At 37.0% G+C, this 17,339-nt stretch overlaps 1 protein-coding gene across 1 annotated transcript in view; it reads left to right on the top strand.

The window, feature by feature from the left end:
• Positions 1-17,339, top strand: part of LOC123644096 (SPHK1 interactor, AKAP domain containing) — a 97,484-nt gene that overhangs the window by 51,257 nt on the left and 28,888 nt on the right. The window contains exons 3-4 of the mRNA XM_045560273.1: positions 14,678-14,737; positions 16,313-16,447. Of these exons, the coding sequence (XP_045416229.1) occupies positions 14,678-14,737; positions 16,313-16,447 (195 nt within the window). The remainder of the gene's footprint in view (positions 1-14,677; positions 14,738-16,312; positions 16,448-17,339) is intronic.

Consider the following 17,339-nt stretch of genomic DNA (forward strand, 5'->3'; position numbering starts at 1 on the left):
ACAACTGCTATGAAGGACAGGTGCAAGGTGCTATAAGAGACAACAATAGCACAGTGGTTGGGAAAGGTTACTTTGAGGAGGTAGCAGTTAAGAGGAGGTCTGAAAGGTGAGAAGGAATATTTGTATGGCCACTTCTTAGCTTCTTCCTATCAGTGAAGATGGAATGAGGAGATCTGTTGCACACAACATAAAAATCCAACCTGAGAGCAGCATCAGAACTGTCTCATCAAACTAACATTGGCAGTTTCTCACTCCCAGGGTCTCTGGACTGTTGGAGACACTAGCAGCAATATATCAAATAAACCTGAAGAAGCAATTTAGAATCCTGGGGTCTTGAAGATTTATACGTAAGCCCTTAAATATTGCTGTTGGCATTTGAAGGAGGAGATTTACCATAAAGCACAGCTTTCATTGGAGCAGTAGATTTCAGGTGGCAACCTCAGCTCCCACCACTGGAAATCCCAGTACCGTCAGCTGTCATCCACATGCAATGGCACTTGCTAAGAAAGTGTGTCCCGGCTCCTCCTAGCGTCTGAGCTGGAACTCTCTCTTGAAGTTCCACTGTCACCGCTACCAATCCTTTCTGTAGTCATGGCAGATGCAGGGGGAGTAGGAATCTTCAATGTGCTGTCAGAAGCAGCAGTAAGTTTTTAGAGTTTCCCCTGCCAGCCACTTTGTTCCTTGAGGCTCCCCCTCCAGATGTAAGAGAAGTGATGGCATGAACCACAGGCCTGGAAATGGACCTTCCCCAGTGGAGTGGGGGCAATCCCAGAAGCAGGCAGGTGGCATTGCACTAAATACTTGGCATCTCACACTCATACTATCATTTTGTTTCATTTTCCATTTAAAGTGTTCATTTTCTCTTACTCTTATTACTCTACTATTCATCCCCTCTTTCTCATTTTCTTTATTTCTCCCTCCCCATTGAATGGGTCACTTTAGTAAATAAATGGGCTTAATTTTGATTGTGGAGGACAGTCTGAAATCAAACGTGTATATTTTATGAATCTCCCTAGGGAATTCTGATACCGCCTTCCTTCCGTTGCCCAGTTGAGAACAACTAAATTATTAATATTTAATCCCTAAGTTTACCTGATCTCAACAGTCTATGATTAAGTGATTTATTGCCAAACTTCTCCCCTCTCTACACTTGATGTTACTTTCTCCCAACAGCTCTTCAACCCATTGCAATGTCTTCTGCCTAATCCCTACAATTTCCTGAAGTTTGCTCTTCCTTTATCATTTTCCTGCTTTCTCCCATGGAAGAAAACACCCTGCCCTCACCCTCAAATGTGTTTTACCTGGAATGAAATATTATTTGAATAACCCTGGCTTAAAAAAATCCCATACACTCTCTTCCATCATTCGTCTCTCCCTCACACCCATGTCATCAGTCCCCCCAGGCTGTCTCTGAAGTGCCTGTTTCCTCCTTCCATTCTATTCCCTTGGCCACTTCTACTGCCTATATCAAATTATTTCCTTTGTATTCCTCTTCCCCATCACTGCCAAGGCAATAAATGAAGAAAAATTATTAGCATAATAGCTGGCACCAGAATTCCATTCTGAAGAAATCTTGTCTCTGATGGGAAGAAATGTTAAGGTGTTCCATTACGTATAGATGATTAAATACATGAATTTTCCCTGTTCTCTTTTGAAATCAAACTTAAAGTAGAACAAAAAGGACAAAGAAAACAGAACAATAGATGAGAGATGTCAATTTTTCAGAAAATGAAAACCAAACAGATTGTAGTAGAACACTGAATACTAAAAGACTTCAGTGGGGAATGCCAAGTCAATTCACATCTCAAAATCCAGGAAGTTATTCATAATTAAAAATAGGTGTCAAACACAGTGAAGGAAGTTAAGCAGGAGGCTGAAATGGGGCTGTTCATTGTAAGTCTATTCAGGGAAGAATTAGAACTCTAAACTCCCTCTCTGATCCTACATAAGAGGCCACCATCTCAGCAAAAGGTTTTTGTTCATTGCTGCACCTCTAGCATCTGACACAATAACTGGTGCATAGTAGGCACTCAACCCACAGTTTTTCAATAAATCAATGGAACTCAAGGCATATTCCATAGTAACACTAGTCAGGCTCAAGAGAAAGGTAGAGGGTAATTATAGTACTGAAAAATGAGTTTAAGTGAAAATCTATACACATAAGACCCTCGTACTCCTAAGATCCAAGAACGTTGATAGCCAGATTTTTAACACCCATATCCCAAGCAATAAATTGAAGACTTTATCTCTGGAGAAATAGATTGGTTGCAGGCACTGCAACCTATTTGTTATAGACTGAATGTGTGTCTACAAAATTAATATGTTGAAACCCTAAGTTTCAATGTGACCGTTTTTGGAGATAGAGCCAGTAAAGAAGTTTCAAAGGTTAAATGAGCTGTAAGGATAGGACCCTGATTTTATAGGGCTGGTGTCCTTATTAAAAAAAAAGAGAGAGAGAGAGAAAAGAATAAGAAAGAGACACCACCTGAGCTCTCTCTCCACCACGTGAGGGCGTGGTGAGACAGTAGCCATCTACAAGTCAGAAAGAGAGCCCTTGGCAGGAATCAAATCATCAGGCACTCTGACGTACGATGTCTAGGCTCCAGAATTAAGAGAAAATAAATTTCTGTACTTTAAGCCACCTAGGCTAGGGTAGTTTGCTATAGCAGCCTGAGCAGACTGATATGCTATGCACAGTGATAGTGTCAAGTCTTCCAAGAATATGGCTGGGTCCCCTCTAATGGACCTGCGGAGAAACCCAGTACTTCAAGCACCACTCAGGGGCTTCCAATCTGTTCATCACTCCTAAATATAAACGCTGCCCTAGGGAAAGAATGTATGAAGAAGACCCCAAAGGCAATCACAGCAACAACAAAAATAAATAACTGAGGCCTGATCAAATTAAAAAGCTTCTGCACAGCCAAGGAAACTACCACAAGAGCAAACAGACAACCTACAGAATAGGAGAAAATATTCTCATGCTACACATCCGATAAAGGGCTGATAACTAGAATCTATGTAGAACTCAGGGAAATCAGCATCGGATGATTTTTAAAGTCACTTTTTGCTCTAAAATTTTGTGACTCTATGTTAAAATAAAAAATATTAGAAACACATTTTCCTGTATATATTCGCACTTATATTTTGGAGAGTTATTCCACTTTTGTTTGTTATCTTATTCACGTACTCATAGTGAAATAAAAATGTATTTGGCAAGATCTGTTTGAAGCTCAAGAATATTTTTTATGCCTTATTGTGCTTTCCTTTCAAGTGGGAAAATGTTAGCTGGCAACAGATGTGGAGCGATGATGAGGTTTCGGAATGACAAAAGGATGAATTTCACCATTCAGTTGGCCTTGCCCAGACAGTGTTGTCTCTCCCTGCACAGAAAGGGGCTTCTTTCTGAGTCTTTTCCAAAAGCTACAGATAGACAGTTCACAGTGTCCTTCAATTGCAACCTGGAATTTTAAATCTCAGACAGAAAAATATAATAGTATTACAAAGAATTCTTCTTTTTTCATTTCTGTAAACGATGAGGACAGATTAATGGGTGCTTCAATGAGTAAAGTTAGAAATGTTGAAACATGAAACTTCACAAAAGCAAAAAACAGCTCCCTCCCCTGTGGCTGTGAATGATATTTGGTAGTGTTGGAGAATATAAACTGTTTGGCAAGCTTCTGAATTTCCTATCTATTTTGAACACTTGATTCCACAACCGGAGTTCAAGTGCAAAATTTATTTGCCATGATTTGTTAAGAAGCCTGAGCTAACTTAAACTACAACCTGAATCGTGAAGGCCATTTTCCCAAAAGTCATTGCCCAAATGAAGTTTAAGGGAGTAAAGTGGACAAAAATGTCAGAAATCCAGATATATATCATATTTACCCACAGAGACAAAAAATAAAAACAACCAACCCGAGAGTATTCATCATGCAAAAAGTCTTAGATTTTTTTTAATTTTTAAATTATGTAAAAATATTTAATGGACAAGTATCAATTATAAATATTCAAGGTATACACCTGATTATTTGATATATGTATACATTGTGTACTGATTACTACAAATTCATTAACATATCCATCACCACTCACAATTACCGTTTGTCTGTTTGGTGGGGGGTGAGGATGCTTAAAATCTGTTCTCTTACCAAAGTTCAAGCAAATAATACAGTGCTATTAACTATGGTCACTTCGCTGCATATTAGCTTTCCAGAATTCATTCATCTTAAAACTGAAAGCTTGTGCCCTTTCACCAACATTTCCCAATTTTCTCCACCCTCAGCCTCTGGCAATCCCAGTTGACTGTCTGCTTCTGAGTTCGATGTTTTTAGATCTGACGTACAAGGGAGACCGTACAGTATTTATCTTACTGTATCTGGCTTATTTCACCTAGCATAATGTCCTCCAGCTTCCATTTTAGTCATTAATTAGAATCATTGTCTAAGGAAACAAATGGGAAGGATTAGTTGTTATCCTTTTCACTGTAATAGATGTTCCCTCTCATATTTTCTTTTGTTTTTTTCCTCTAATTGTTTTATCTATTTATGTGGAAACTACAGACCTAAGAATTCCATTTTTTGAAAGTTTGAATTCAATGGTCATTTATTTAAAAAGGAGATTACTTTTCAACATTTGCCAGTCTGTTAGAAAATTTAAATTAATGAGTCTCTAACAGGTCCTGTGAATCCAATCTGTTAACATAAGAACCATAATTCGTATGGATGTCTTGGGCTAATGGCTTCATATACAGATCTAGAACAGGCCACATAGAGTGGTTCTGAGAGTCCTAGGGGAACAACACACCACTTTCTGATGCCTTTTATCAATAGTCAATCTGGATAGTTCTATTCAAAAAAAGAGAAGGACCTTTCCTCTCTTTGCAGCTAGATTCAAGGACAAAATCCTCTAATCCGACTCCACATCCCTGTGTAGAATCACCCAAGATGTGCATTTAGTAATTGTTTTGAGTTTTTATTTTTCATACATTTTATTTATATCAATGGGATTGCAGCATCATTTAATTATTAAAGATGCACAAAATACTTAGTCAAGTATACATGAGGTAAATTTGGAGTTATTTAGCATTTTGGTTGTCAAAAATATGAGATACACAGGTTAGATGTCTAGTAAATAAACTTTTTTGCATGTTAAAATTAGATTCACTATCATTTATTGCCATGATTTACAGTGTTTATATTGCCTTTCATCCACTCTAAAATAATTGAGCTATTCAGACTACAAACGTGACTTTCTATTTTTTTTACATTTTCTTTGTGCAAATGTATAGGACTTTAAGAAAAGGAAGAAAGCAACCACTGGAGGTTATGACATTTTATTACTTTAAAGGTGAAAGGAATAATCTTTAATGGAAGCCTAGCAGAAGAGTTAAAGCACCAAATTCTACACAATTTTAAAATGTAATATTTTTGTTCATGTCATGTCTGTAGCATCTTTTCTTATATCATAGTCAAAAATGGGTTACCTCATCATACCGGAGGAAGATTTTTGTTAATTAACTGATCAGCTTTTCAACATCAATGAAAAGTGCATTGTCAACTAATCTTTTAAAATGTTTACAATAAAGCTAACCCATATATCCTTTCATACATTATGTTGAGAAATTGAAATTACACATTGGATTCAAGTGGTTGATCTGCATATAAAAGGTGGTATTTACTTAATTCTGATCCACTATTTTTTTGTCTTAATAATAAAGGATCTGTTGTCTCCAGCTCCACAAGTTCCCTTCAAACAGCACTATTAATATTTAGAAATTTACTAAGTAATGACGATTAAGGAATGGTTGTTGTTTTTAACATGTCTACATTTCTGTTGTCAATTATAACTTTTTGTACTTCCGTATATGTAGTTGAATATTTCATGTCTCTTGCAATCACTCGCTGGTATTATGACACATGATAATAGGCAACGTGCATAACGCTGGTGCGCATTTAGATGAATTAAGTCATAAACGCTTCCAGGAACAACAGGGAAGTCATTAATTAAATGATCCATTGCCTTGAAAAACAAGGTAACATTCTGTGCTTATACATAAGTAAAAAGGCTTAGAAAAAAGCCATTTAGTGTTTTCATCAGTAAATAATGTTTTACATAATCAAACTGAAATAAATATTTATACCAAATAAATATTAATAGAACTTGGGTGGCAGAAAAAGTAGTTACAGTCCAGGAGACAGATTTTAGTTATTTTACATTCTCAGAAATAGCTGTTCTATATAAATATTCTTAGTCACAAAAAATATAAATATAGTATGATTCTATTTATATGAAATGTCCAGAACCGGCAAATCTATAGAGATATAAAATAGATTAGTAGTTGCCCAGGGCTGGGGAGAAGGTATCTGTGGAGTAACAGAAAGTGGCTGGAAATGGGTACAGCTTCTTTTGAGAACAATGAATATATTAAAAGCCATTGAGTTACACACTTTAAATGGGCATATCATGTGGTATGTAAATTATATCTCAATAAAGTTATATTTAAAAAATAAATACATAACAATAGAAGCAATTAATAAATAAATGAATAAATATCCTCAGGCCCTAACCCAAGAGATTTTGATTGCCTAGCGCTGGTGGAAAGCCTGGGAACATGCAAATGCAAGGATTCTGCCCAAGTGATTTTGATGTGCCACACAGGAAGGCTAAATGCTCATAGTGGTAAAGCCCGTTTGAAGCAGAACAAAAGTTTAAGCTTAGACTTCCAACCTGCAATACAGTTCATTCCAGCAGTAAGCCAGTACATAATGTTATACCTTATTGTCGTTTTGTTTGTTTATTTGCCTGGGGTTTTGCTTTTTTTTTTTTTTTTCTCTTTCACTTCTTTTCTCTCCTACTCTGGGCACTTGAATTTCCACTTGCATTTTCTTCTCCCCCTTTCAGGAAATCAGACTAGTCCTCAAAGTGGCTGTTTAGCCTTAAGACTCCCAACTAATCCCCTGACAATTGACAAGCCCTTGAACTTGGCTACCCTCTCCTTCCCCCTACGACCTCATGGGAGCTGGGAGCAGAGCCAGCCACCGCGTGCTTCCTTCCTCAGCCAGCACCCTCAGCTCCACCATCACCATCCAGATTCCTCCGGCAACTATTTGTACGACTATCCGTTGTACAATGACTTTCTGCCAAGATTATTCCCTCTTTAGTGATTGTAAGGTGTCAGGGAAAACAGAACTGTCTTCTCATAAACAAATACTTGGAGAATCCTGATTTAACGTTCCTGAAGGCCCTCAGAGGTAAAAATTATATTGATCCCAGAGAAAAAAATTAGTGTCTAGCAGGTATTCCTTAAACTTAGAGAACAGGTCCTCACATGATCAGCCTAGTACTGGCATTGAGTGGAATTCAACAAATAATTGCTGACTGATGGACAGCAGGAAATAGCCACCCTGGAGAAAATGCCAGAGTCTCATAAATCACAAAAAGGCTTGTTCTAAAAAACCACGTAGGAAAACATCTTATGGTATCATGTACTTAAAATATGGTAATTTTCTGTTATCACTTTATTTTTGTATGACCCAGACATTTTTTGCAAGCAGGTGAAATATAAAAACGCATTGGTCTACTGAGTTTCTGGCTTTCATCTGGTCCAAATATTAATAATTACCTAGGACTTACTTGCAAGAAGGAAACACTTGCTAATAACAAATACTTATAATGGAAATCTAAAATAAATGTAATGTATTACTTATCTGACAATTGTACATCAGACATTACATATAAGTATATCCTCTTGTTCCAAAAGAAATGGCTTTTAAGACAGCAAACATCTTAAAATGTTTGTGGCAAAACAAATCTTGAGTGGCATACTTATGTTTTTTAATTTATTTTTTAGGCTAGCAATAAAATTGGCTGAATGTATGTTTAGTTAAAAGATCTCTCATCTTTTAGAAATTTCTATACCTTTCCTGTGCCTTTTATCACAAATGGCTTGAATAACTATCCCAAAAAACTATATTTTGAAGATTTTTTTAAATACAGTGACAATAAAAAATAGCAGAGAAGTTTGACAGTCTCAAGTGTAAGTAAAAGTTTATATTTCATTTTGCATGATTGCTGCAATCATTGCAAAGCAAAAACTGGATACAAATGCAGTATTTTCTCATGTGGTCAAGTGTGTTCCAGAATGTCTACAGCATGGTAGCAGAACATTGATAAAAAAATTGCCATTTTAGTATCATTAGCCTAAAGGACTAATCAGCAAAAAATGCCATATTCTTTAGAAGATAATTCTGGTCCAGGGTCTTGAATCTAACAGAAGTCTTTTGGAAGAAAGGAAACAATTTTTTCTTTGGAAGCTTTGTGGATCAGCATTTTGATAACACCAAATTAAGAGATCCTGTCATATCCCACATGGCCAGATGGCTGCATTGTTAGAAGCTGCTGAAAGAAGGAATTGGTTTTCTTCTAAGAAAAACTATAAGCATATATTTGATCAAATCCAATACACAAGTGCCTGGAATTTAAAGGCAATTTGACATCATGTTTTGGTTAATATTTTCTAAATGGGATCTCTTTAAGAATGATTTCCTTAAAATTTTAGCTGACTTCAGGAGTCAAAAAAAACATTCCCAGCAGAGGAAGTCAAAGGTCTCACGTTCTAGGTTAAAAGCCCTGCTGTCGTCTAACTTCTTGCATAGTGATTGGCCCTTAGTGGATGCATAATGCAATGACATTTTTTGATGATTGCATTTGACTCTCAGAACAGCCTAAGATGTTGACTAAAATTAACACATGAAAACATAAAGCTATCCACATGTGATACGTGTTAGATGCTGACAGTCATCATCATCAGTTTTTTTATGTTTTCAATTCAAAAAGTCAAACTTTTTTATCTGATATAATAGTACTATTTTTGTCTGACTTAATTCTTATCCAAATAAAGCTATTTAGCAAATATAGTTACCTCACAAAAGTTGCTATGAATTCCAATCCCCTTAAAAATTATTCTATTCTGTCTTGTTTCACTAGATTTTAACCTCAACCTCTTTCTCACATTAGTTTTTCACAAAAAACATATTTTATATCACTAGCTAATAAAATATCACAGTAAAATTTTATTTTTACAAATACCTACATGGAACTTCACTTATGAAAAGAGTTATAAAGAAAAGAAATAATTGAGATTGCTTGACTAAATAACCCATGCTAAACAGAGAAACCAGCATATTGCCTAGAGACATTTACATTTTTGCTATGCATAAACAGTTTTCAAGAATATTTTATTAGATTATGTAAAAGTCAAAATCATAAAGTAGCATGATATGCTCCATATTTGTTCCCACAATATTTGATTTTAAAACTGTAATAATGATAGAAGAGCAGCATTGGAGTATAAAAGTTAGAGTACAACCACAAAATTAGCTTTGTTAAGTAAGAAAAGAAGCGTTTGTGTTCCCTTGGGATGATGTTGTGTTTCCATCTGCTTTGGCTGAGGATGTCTGCAGATGGTCTAAACAAGGACATGTGCAGACGCAAACCAAATGTGTTTTATGTGAAGAGAAAGGAGCTTCTATTCCAAGAAAGCCGTTAACACCTTTTAAGTGTCTTTATTACCAATTATGGCTCTCAACATTTTGTCTTTCTCTATTTTTTAGCAAATCCTTATTTGCGAGAAGCAGCAGCCAATCTAAGTGCCTTAAATAGGAGCCAATAGCTAGATTATTAGCTCAGTTAATTCTCTTCTAACTTATCCATATAGTCCCTTATATCTTTATTGGAAGAAAATTGTGTTTATTGACTGCATTGGAATTCATCACATAAATAAGGGAAATAGTTATTCCAAGTGTCCCTCTCTTATACACTATTACCTGAGACAGTGCTGCCACATCATTTATTCATATGTATTTACCAAGAAGAATTTATTGAGCATCTAACAAATGCCTGGCCCCATGCTAAGCCGGGAGGGTACAGCGAGGAACGGGGCCTGCCCGTGTGAACCAACACCTAGTGAAAGCTGAAGGAACATACTACTTGTATGTTCAAGAAAAAAGTTGATCACATGAACACACATACTTTAAGAAACATCCTTCCCTGGGTCATTTGGCATATTTGGATTTGTTCGCTCGGCATTTTACAGATAACTCAGTAGCATCACTGCGGACATAGGTGAAGGGTCAGGGCGGCAGTTGTGCTTTATCCTTCCCCGGCTGGTGTAGGGGGCACAGCCCCAGCCTCCCCACCTGCAGGGTGCCCTCCAGCTCATAGACCATAAAGCAGAATCTCCCCGGCTTTCTCAGTTAGTCACACATAACACTCACCCTAACCCTCCTTGCTCCCCCCAGAAAACCTTTATGCTGCCTTCCCATTACCATAAGTTTCCTGCATAACGTCCTGTGATAATGGAGCACACTCACTGATAAGAAGGTAAATATTAATATCTAATTCTAACTGGCAGGCCTCTCTCAACCTTTATTGCACAGAGAGTATATCATAAAATTTTAATTTCCTCTTTCATCCAGCTCTTTTTCTCAGCAGACAAAAAGTCTCCTGAATGATACCTGGTGTTCACTGTGTAAGAGGAAAGGCATTCTGCCTGCCAGCTTCGATCTCACTCCTGGAGTCCCTGTAGGAAGCACCTCCTGCCTCAGACTTCTCTGCCCCTGTCTCCTTCTCCTCACCTCCTACTTAATGCAGAGCCTCTTACCAGGTCATTGATCAACAGGTGCTGATTGGGGGAAAAGCACCCATTCATTTTTAGTGCAATTTTCCCTTTTTTGCTTTTAAATGTGTCCCCCCTGCGCTCCAAGCTCATCTCAAATCCCGGCTTCTCTGGGATGTCATTTATTATCGACCCAGTTCTCCCAACTCCCTTATCCAGCACACACAGCCCATATATTTTTTTATTTTGTTATTTTTTTTTTAGAGATGTATCCTGCCTCTAGACAGATCAAAACTCCCTGAGGGCAAGAGCAGTGCCTTGTATTGTTTGTCTTCTCAACACAGAGCACCAAGACCACACACCTTGGAGACACAGAAAACTTAGTCTTCTCATCAAAACTTCCTAACCTATACCCACCAGAGGCTTGTCCTGTATTCTCTACTTGGAGTTCAACATTAGTGGATGTCTAAATCTCAAGTAAACAGCCCAAGGTCATAGAGACTGAAAATTTGCTAAGAGCAATCAGGCCACATGGACCATTTCTCCAGAAGTGGATTTACGATATTAGTAAAACTATCAAGACTTAGGTTTCAGGGTTCTTAGGTACATAGGCCACCATCCAAGGCCCCCAGACAGGAGCTAGCAATGTATTCACATGGCTATATGTTTTTGTGAAAATTTCAAAAGTAGGATATTTTAACTACAACTGTCTCATTCCATTTAGATTCCTACTGCATCTTATCTGCCCTCATGCTGAGATTCATTGGAGTGGCTATTAATGGGATCTGGCTCAAGGGAAACTGAGTGGGGTTGTGTTTACATGAGACATATTTATGTGGCTTGAGGTCACTTTCACGTACAGTTCAGTGATTGCTAGCCATCCACACGTACGAATGACTTGCAGGAATACTTCTACCATCGAGAGTGGCGACTCAACCAGACATTGTGTCACAAAGTTTTCGGGTCAGGGATACCACCATATGAGCGTATCCTACAGTTCCTGATACCAAAAATATTATATGTGGGTAGAGGAGAAAAAATGAGATTTACATGCTGGTAGTTAGTTTATGTAAAATCCTTCCAGTCATCAGACACATAGAATTTAAATACAAGATTGGGTTCTAATTGATGCCTAGTTAACCAGAAGTTCTCTCCTGGCAGGCTTTCATTTGACAACACAGCATTGAAAATTATAAAAGCACCATGCATGGTTTTTTATGGTAATCACACAAAAGAGAATCAATCCAAATTCTTTTATCTGTAGAGTACAAAACTATAATAGTACTACAAAAAGTGAGTATGCATGCCTATAACAACTCATGTGTGAAAGAAATTATATAATAGTTTCCCACTGAATTTGACAATCAGCTGAAAAACATATAAGATATTATCAATAAAAATTTGGAAGTTGAAAAAAATTCAATCAACAATAGTAGAGGAAGACTGGCTTATATTTCTAGTTTCTCTAGAGAAAATATTCAAAACTGCTCTCATATGAAGAGATGATAAAGAATATATAGCCAAAAATGTAAAAAATAAGTATTATGGAAGTGTCCTGGGCAGTTGATTAGTTAAAATATTCCTTTTCTGGAAGGTTTAATGTTTGTGGTATTTTCAGCCTTTTTAAGTTTGAGTTTTGTTGTGATTTCTATTTCCCTTCTAAATAAATAAATTTTCATCTTCACATCTAATTTAGAATTTTTAATTTTGTCATTCCTTTTCTTAAATAAGGTCTCTCCAAACTGTATGCACATCAGGCCTCCAAAAATCTTGGATCATCCTCTCCCACCAAGATATAGAAAGATATGTGTGTCAAGTATGAGCAAGTGGTCGTTTTGCGTCTCGCTTTGTTCCTGTCTTGGCCCAGCTAGCAGATGTGTAGGATGAACTCTAGATGTAGGCAGAGTTTCATATTGTAGCCCAGAATGCATGAAAAGAGAGTTCATCCTCAGAGAACTAAAGAAAATATTGGAGGGCAGACAAATCATTCTAACAAATGCCTTCTTCAGCCTCTGGTCTCTGCTTTGCCCTCTCCCACTGTGATGCAGAATAATAAGAGCTTTCTGACGCCCAGGGGCAAGGTAATGGGACTTTCCTTAAGGTGAATGGCAAATCACCTCATCAATTCAATAACTGCAGTCCTAGCTGCATGTTATTAAAAGTCCCTCAGTACCAGTGGATATTGACCTAGTTTTCCAAGGGCAAAGTTTCAATTATTGTATGAATATTCTCAAACTGCTCTAGATCATGAACTGCTTCTGAGCTCCATCTACTATTTATGCTGCATTTGCACTGTCTGCAAAAGGACTCATGTCCAGGTCCTCCCCATGTCCCCAACTTATTAAGCAAGAGGAAAAGAACCTGAGAATGAGAGTGTGGGTCCTCTCATGCCCTTCCCGATCCTTAGTGCCCATCGAGTTATCCTGAACAAGCAGATGCTGCATCCCGGGGACGCGCTGCAAGGATTATCCTATGAGCCCATGAGACTTGAGGAAATCTCCCATTATTTGGGAAGAAAATAGTAATGATCTTACATTTCAGCAGTGCATAAACTATTTTAACGTTTAAAGCCTTTCATGAAGTCTTTCAATTATGTTTTTTAACCACAAAGAAAAAAAAAGGATGGACTGTGAGAAACCATGACCCCAAACAGTAACTGAAATCAGAAAACACCACATGTATTTGCAGGCATCTAATAAGTTCAAACTTCTAACTAAATTCTAGATAATTAACGTTCGAGTATTGTATGATCAAATAAAAGCCTTTGGATGATTTTTAGCATAATATTACGTAAAACCTCATTCACATTATCTCCTTAACACAAACCTAGTCAGACCTTATTTCTAACACTTCCCTTTCTCTAGGCCTACTTTGCAATCAGATTCTCTTACTCCCTGTTTCTTGACAGCATGTTGCACTTTCTTACCTTCAAGCATCACTCATGCTCTCTGACCCATCCCCTGCCCAACAGAAGTCTTTTTTTATCTTTCAAAAACATAACTCGCCTCTTTGAAACTTTTTCTTAAGTTTTCTTCTCCATTGCCCCGTTTGAACGGCCATGGTAGTTTTCTGTCTGTGTGATGTGTTTGGGACTTAAATTATAGTCATGGGTCACTTAACGACAGGCATATGTGTTCTGAGAATTATGTCATTAGGTGATTTTGTCCTTGTACGAACATCACAGAGTGCACTTACACAAACCTGGATGGCACAGCCTACAACACACCTACGCTACATCTATATCATATAGCCTATTGCTCCTAGGCCATAAACCTGTACAGCATGTTCCTGTACTGAATACAGGAGGCAATTGTAACACATGGTAAGTACTTGTCTGTCTAAACATATCTAGACATAAAAAAATGGTGTAGTAAAAATTCAGTATTATAATCTTACAGAACCATAGTTGTATATGTGGTTCGTTGTTGACCAAAACATCATTATGCAGCTCATGACTGTATGCACTTCTTTCATTGCTGTTCAAGGTTATTATTTAATAATATAGCTATTGTTTTTAGACTAACTTGTTCAGACATTTATCAAAGATGGCTAACAAAGAGGCCAATTACATAACATGGTTAAATAAATTAAAAGAACTAAAACAATGAGGCAAAGAGAAATCCACTTGTTATGCACTTTATTAAAAGTGTGTAGAGAAAGGGAGCAGGAAGTGAGAAGAATAAGGAGAAAAATTGAGAGATTGCTCATTGCAATTATAAATAGAGGCTTAGAGCGTTACAAAGTTTTTTTTCCTATTCCATGAGATTCAGTAACACCTCATAAACCTAAAGATTTTGTTGTTACATTGTCTCGAATACACCAAGACATTTCTTAGTGTTGGGCCACGTAAGGAAGAGGACAATTGCTAGGACTAGTAGGAGGCTGAGTAGTGTGTCAGAGATCTACATAGAAGCCCAAAGGCAAAATGACTGTTTCTTTGCCAAACTATCTAAACTGCATAGGATTCTCAAATCATTTGCCCCAAACTGATTCCTGCTTTCTTTCTTCTAAAAGGCCTGTTGGGTTTTTACCTTAATTAACTGTTTTTGCCCTCTTTCCCAGGTCTGCTTTGTGAACCTGGATGTGAACAAGGATGAATGCAGCACAGAGCACCTGCAGCAGGTAACACTTTGAATTCGAGCTGTCCAGGAGCTCATCACAAGGGCTATGCAACATGATTTCATCTGCAAATGATGCTCATTTTGTAGGAGACTCTTTAGATGGTTTCATCATAGCCCATTCATTTCCCTGGCCCTTTCCCTGCTACCTTCCTGTTCATTCTTACATTTGTGAAGCTTGCTTTCTTTCCCGTGTAGGCAGAACTGTCAAAGCAGCCTCACTTTCTCTTGCCCATCCGTGATTCAGAGTGACTTTCTCTGCTCTTCCCTTCCTCTATACTCTAAAACACCCTGTCCGGGATGATTTTTCTGAGATTTCTCCAAAACTGGCTTGATACCAGCCAGCCTTTCCCTTTGTCTCGCAGTTTCACATCTTCCTGCTGCTTTCATCAAATGTTTTATCTTTAACCTTGGTTTCCCTGTCTTACACTCATCCGGGGCTTGAACTTTTTGCATCCTGTAGCAGCTAAATTTCCCAAGCACATCCAAGGTTGTGAGAACCCTGATGTAAATCCTCAAAAACATGCAAGGACTTGAAAGTATGCTCGGTCCTCTGGAGTCAGAGCCTGCTGATACAATGGGAAGAATTAAGTGGCGTGGTACGATTGTGATTCCATGCACAACACTGACGATGGTTGGAGCTCATCGCTTGGTATAATACTCTTTATGTCTAGCAGCACACCAATTGCAGCTTGACTATCGGAACAGTAGATCTGCAATTACTCAGTCACTCCTATGTCGACAACACTGCACCTGAAACTTCTCAAACCCAGCTGCCCACACAGATTACCCATTACACATTTTCAGCAAGCTCCAAATAGCATCATCCGTGTAGTACTGAGAGATTTTCAAAAGAAATTGTACAGATAATTTAATTTGATAGAATTATGGTACAGAGTTCATCAAAGAGAGAGCAGGGAGGACCAAAGCAAGTTGGCATCTAAAAATGGTGTGTGTGTTAATGTGAGTCATTTGAGACAATCTTCTGCTATGGCTAAGAGCAAACACTTTGGCACTGATTTAGCTACATGAACTTGTGCAAGTTACTAATCTCCTCTGGGCCTTAGGTTGCTCATGTGTAAAATGAAAGCAATAATGGTGCTTAATCCATACAGGGTTGTTGTGAGGATTCAATGAAGTAAGATTTAACATACATATAGTTTTTAGCCTAGTGCTTAGTATATAATCAGAGTGAATCAATGTTAGTCATAATTTTTTATTATTTTGACTTTATTATAACAGAAGATTATTAGTAGACAATTATCTTGTTCAAGGTCTTAAGAGGGGAAATTTTTCCAAAGTACTATTTATACATACAGTGTGATAGTAATTATTAATACTAAATATTTACTTTGGAAAATTACAACTAAGCAGTTTTTAAAGCTTAAATTTTCTATTCCAATCTAGATGCTTATGCTTTAATTTTATGAAATTTCTTCTAGTAATAATCTTAGTAGATTATGTAATCTGTAGTATGAACACTTATGAGTAAATTATTTTTGCAAACAAAGAAGTTTCTGAGTAGCGTTTTGGAAGTGAAAAGAAATCATCTAAACTAATAAAGATTCCTGCCCTACAGAAGTTGGTCAACGTTTCACCAGATCTTCCAAAACTTATCAGCTCCATGAATGTCCAACAGCCAAAAGAAAATGAAATTGTCCTCCTAAGTGGGTTAGCATCTGGCAATCTCCAAGCAGATTTTGAAGTTTCACAGGTAAGAAATATAAGTTCTTGATAAGCCATTCACTTAATAAGTTATCTATAGTTAGCTCTGCATAAATCGATATGAACCCAAAACAGATGCTACACATAAGCTCTGTTGCATAAAATCAATAATGTATTTGTATTCAAGAATAGTCTTCATTTGTATTTTTCCTAATATTGCCCCATAGAGTTTGACAGAGCTTCCCTTATATCAACTCCTAAATTCTATTATCTTTTCAAATTTATGTTGCTAGACTCAGTAGGCATTCATTAGTTAGCCTGGTTTTCTACAAATCTACTAAATAATCAAAAACAGAGTAATCTGCTCTTTTAGTAACAGTACCAAAATTCTTATTCATACCATGTGATCCCGGAATCCCACAACACTATCTTTCTGGATGTTACTTATTCCTTAGGAGATATCGAACTAGCCAAATTAGTAAATACAAAATGGCAGCCCCAAGGATGGAAAGGGAGTTTCCTGGACCCAAAGAATAAAATCCACAGAAAAAAGCAATGTTAGTAAATATAAAGTAGAAACTAAAATACTATCATTATCATTCAATGCATTAATGTTCATTCCTATTGTATAAGTCACTATAACTCTATTTTGAAGAAATATAGGTAAATAGGCAAACTTGTTTAATTAATTTATAAGAAATACATATATAATATACATTATAGTGATATAAAATAGCTCCAGAGTAAAATGAGGGGCATCTATTTTCTATCAAATTGTTCTTCCTTGGATTTTAGTTTTGCTCTCAGTTTTTAAAGTCTTCTTTTATCCTTCAACCCTTCAAAATCTCAAAGAGCCCAGAAGATCATCCACTATTTCGTGCTCTACTCCAGATGTTTTGTGAAGATCTACCCACAGCCCCTTACAATTTGCTAATCAAGAC

This window comes from Lemur catta, chromosome 8 (assembly GCF_020740605.2).
Source record: "Lemur catta isolate mLemCat1 chromosome 8, mLemCat1.pri, whole genome shotgun sequence".
NCBI lineage: Eukaryota > Metazoa > Chordata > Mammalia > Primates > Lemuridae > Lemur > Lemur catta.